This window comes from Tiliqua scincoides, chromosome 5 (assembly GCF_035046505.1).
Source record: "Tiliqua scincoides isolate rTilSci1 chromosome 5, rTilSci1.hap2, whole genome shotgun sequence".
Taxonomy (NCBI): Eukaryota; Metazoa; Chordata; class Lepidosauria; order Squamata; family Scincidae; genus Tiliqua; species Tiliqua scincoides.
The window spans coordinates 106,668,594-106,671,107 of record NC_089825.1 but is presented as its reverse complement, the minus strand read 5'-3'; the positions used below and the strand labels follow the sequence as shown (position 1 = coordinate 106,671,107).

At 42.1% G+C, this 2,514-nt stretch overlaps 1 protein-coding gene across 1 annotated transcript; it reads right to left on the bottom strand.

The window, feature by feature from the left end:
• On the bottom strand, positions 1-972 carry LOC136652980 (olfactory receptor 14A16-like; the record flags this gene model as incomplete). Its single annotated transcript, XM_066629905.1, has 1 exon — positions 1-972. A coding segment is annotated over one exon (972 nt), but the record flags the coding sequence as incomplete, so codon positions are not given.
• Positions 973-2,514: the final 1,542 nt, after the last annotated feature.

The following is a 2,514-nucleotide window of genomic DNA, read 5'->3' as shown; positions in this document are numbered from 1 at the left end:
TTACCAAGTCACAATATGGAATCTACCCATCTTCTTAGACATTTCATACAGGGCCACTTGGATCTCTCTGTTCCTCAGGCAATAAATTATGGGGTTCAGGAGCGGTGGTAAAACCGAATAGAAAACAGCAAACACCAAATCCATAGGTGGAGAGGACCAAGACCTTGGCCTAAGGTAGGAAAGAACACCTGTTATAACAAATAATGTAAATATAGTCAAGTGGGGGGTGCAGGTGGAGAAGGCTTTATGCCTCCCCTGAGCTGACTGAATCTTGAACACAGCAGAGAAGATATAACTATATGAAACAAATATAAGACCACAGCAAAAAGAACCTGAAATAGTGGCAACAGCAAATAACTGCAAGGTTACGGTTTGTGTATCAGAGCAAGAGATGCTTAATAATTGGGGAATATCACAGTAAAATTTTTTGATGACATTGGACAAGCAGAAATGTAATCTGAATGTATTTGCAGTATATGCAGTGGCGAAGAGTACGCTGCTGAGCCAGGAGGCAGCGGCCATGTGAAAACAGTAATTCCACTTCATGATCAGCCCGTATCTTAGAGGATTGCAGATGGCCACATAGCGGTCATAAGCCATGACTGTAAGCAGACCTACTTCATTACCAGCAAGTGCTACAACCAAGAAAACTTGGGTGGCGCATCCAGAAAATGAGATCAGTGAGTTGTTGGATAAAGAGTTGGCCATGGATTTTGGAACTGTGGTTGAAATGTAGCAGATATCTACCAAGGAGAGGTTGACCAGGAAGAAATACATGGGGCTGTGGAGATGCTGATTCTGGACTACGGCGCTGATAATGAGAATGTTGCCAGTCAAGGCTGCTAGGTAAATCGCAAGAAAGGACACAAAGTGTAACATCTGAAGAGCACGACGATCAGAAAATTGCAGAAGGAGGAATCCAGTGATGCTTGTTTGGTTTGCCATGTCTGACACTGTGAAGAGGATGAAGAAAAATTACATTAAGGATAAAGACAAATGAAGTATTTTTTCTTGGACAGGGAGTGGAAGGCTTAGGAGCCGACAGCATGCAGGGAATCCATGTGCAATCACATTCAGATTGACTCAGAAATAAACTCAGCCATTTCCTTTTTGTTTAGATCCATTTGGAGCCTTGGGGTAGGGGGCACGTGCTCATCCTTGACAATTAACATTCCTATTTGGGCCTTGCACTGACAGAACCTATGGCCCAGCAGTACAAAGCCGTGAAAGCCAGGCTACTGTTGATCACTACCAGGCCACAGCTGCAAATAGTCATGGTAAGTTAACTAAACAAAATTCTTTCTTTGTTACTCCACCATTCATGGTCCCCAATGGGTCTATTCAGACCAGACAGTGACCAGACATTCATGCTGGCAGTATCACTGCTCCCATTGTATACACACTTTCGTGAAGTTCGTCCATGGGACTTACTTAGAACTAAGTAAGCATACACTGGATAGTCCTGTTATAGTATCTTCTGATGTTCCATTTTTTACCCCAGACCTTATCTGGGACTGAGTGAGTGTCCCTCTCCCGCCCAGCACACATCTCCAAAACATATGCAATGGAGGGGATTCTCCCCACTTCTCCGTGACATACTTTGCTTCTGCAGTAGTTCTGATTCTGATTATTTACCATAGCCTGATGCCAATGGAGGCTTTTTTTCCAAAAGAAAAAAAATGCACAGTGATGCAGATTCAGAACAGAAGCAGCAGCAAAGTTTTCAAGGCTTTCAGTGCTGGATTGCAATGATCTAGATTTTAACTCCTTTTTAATCACTCTATGCTGTGTTCTGTGTAATATGTTTAATAAGCTGCCTTGAGCTTTTGGAAAGGCGGGGGTATAATTAAATAAATAAATAAATGCTCTGGCTCTCTGACATGGTTCTGATCTCACTTGCATGTCCCCATGCATCTCTCTCAAACTAAAAGGAACACTGCAAAATCAATACACATTAAAAGTTTATTGTTCAAAGAGGACCCTGCGCTTGTGATGTACTTCACAAGCTGATCTAACCTCACCAATGGAATCTATTACAGAAGGAGGAAAGGACCCTAATCTAGAATGAGCTTTGGAATTCCAGCCAGAAAAATGTACAAAATGGAGAAACTGAAAAGTTTGGCAAATAGTGACAACTCATAGAGATGTATTCCAGAATTAGGGGGGGAAAAAAATGTCAGTCATAGTCCTCTAACCAATTTTATACAAAATCCTGTGGAAAATGCTCCTTTAGTAGTGATTTCCCCCCAGCTCCCATTTATGTCCATAGGAATTCTGGAAGAAGAACCTGCTAGCTCTGTGGTTCTCAAGCTTTTAGCCCCAGGACCCACTTTTTAGAATGAGAATCTGTCAGGACCAAAAGTGACATCATCAGGCAGGAAAATTTTTAACAATCCTAGGCTGCAATCCTACCCGCATTTACCCAGGTGTAAGTCCCATTTATTATCATGGTTAAAAGCATATTCATAGTAGCCTGTAAGGGTACAGATCTATCACATTTCCCCAAATACAGTC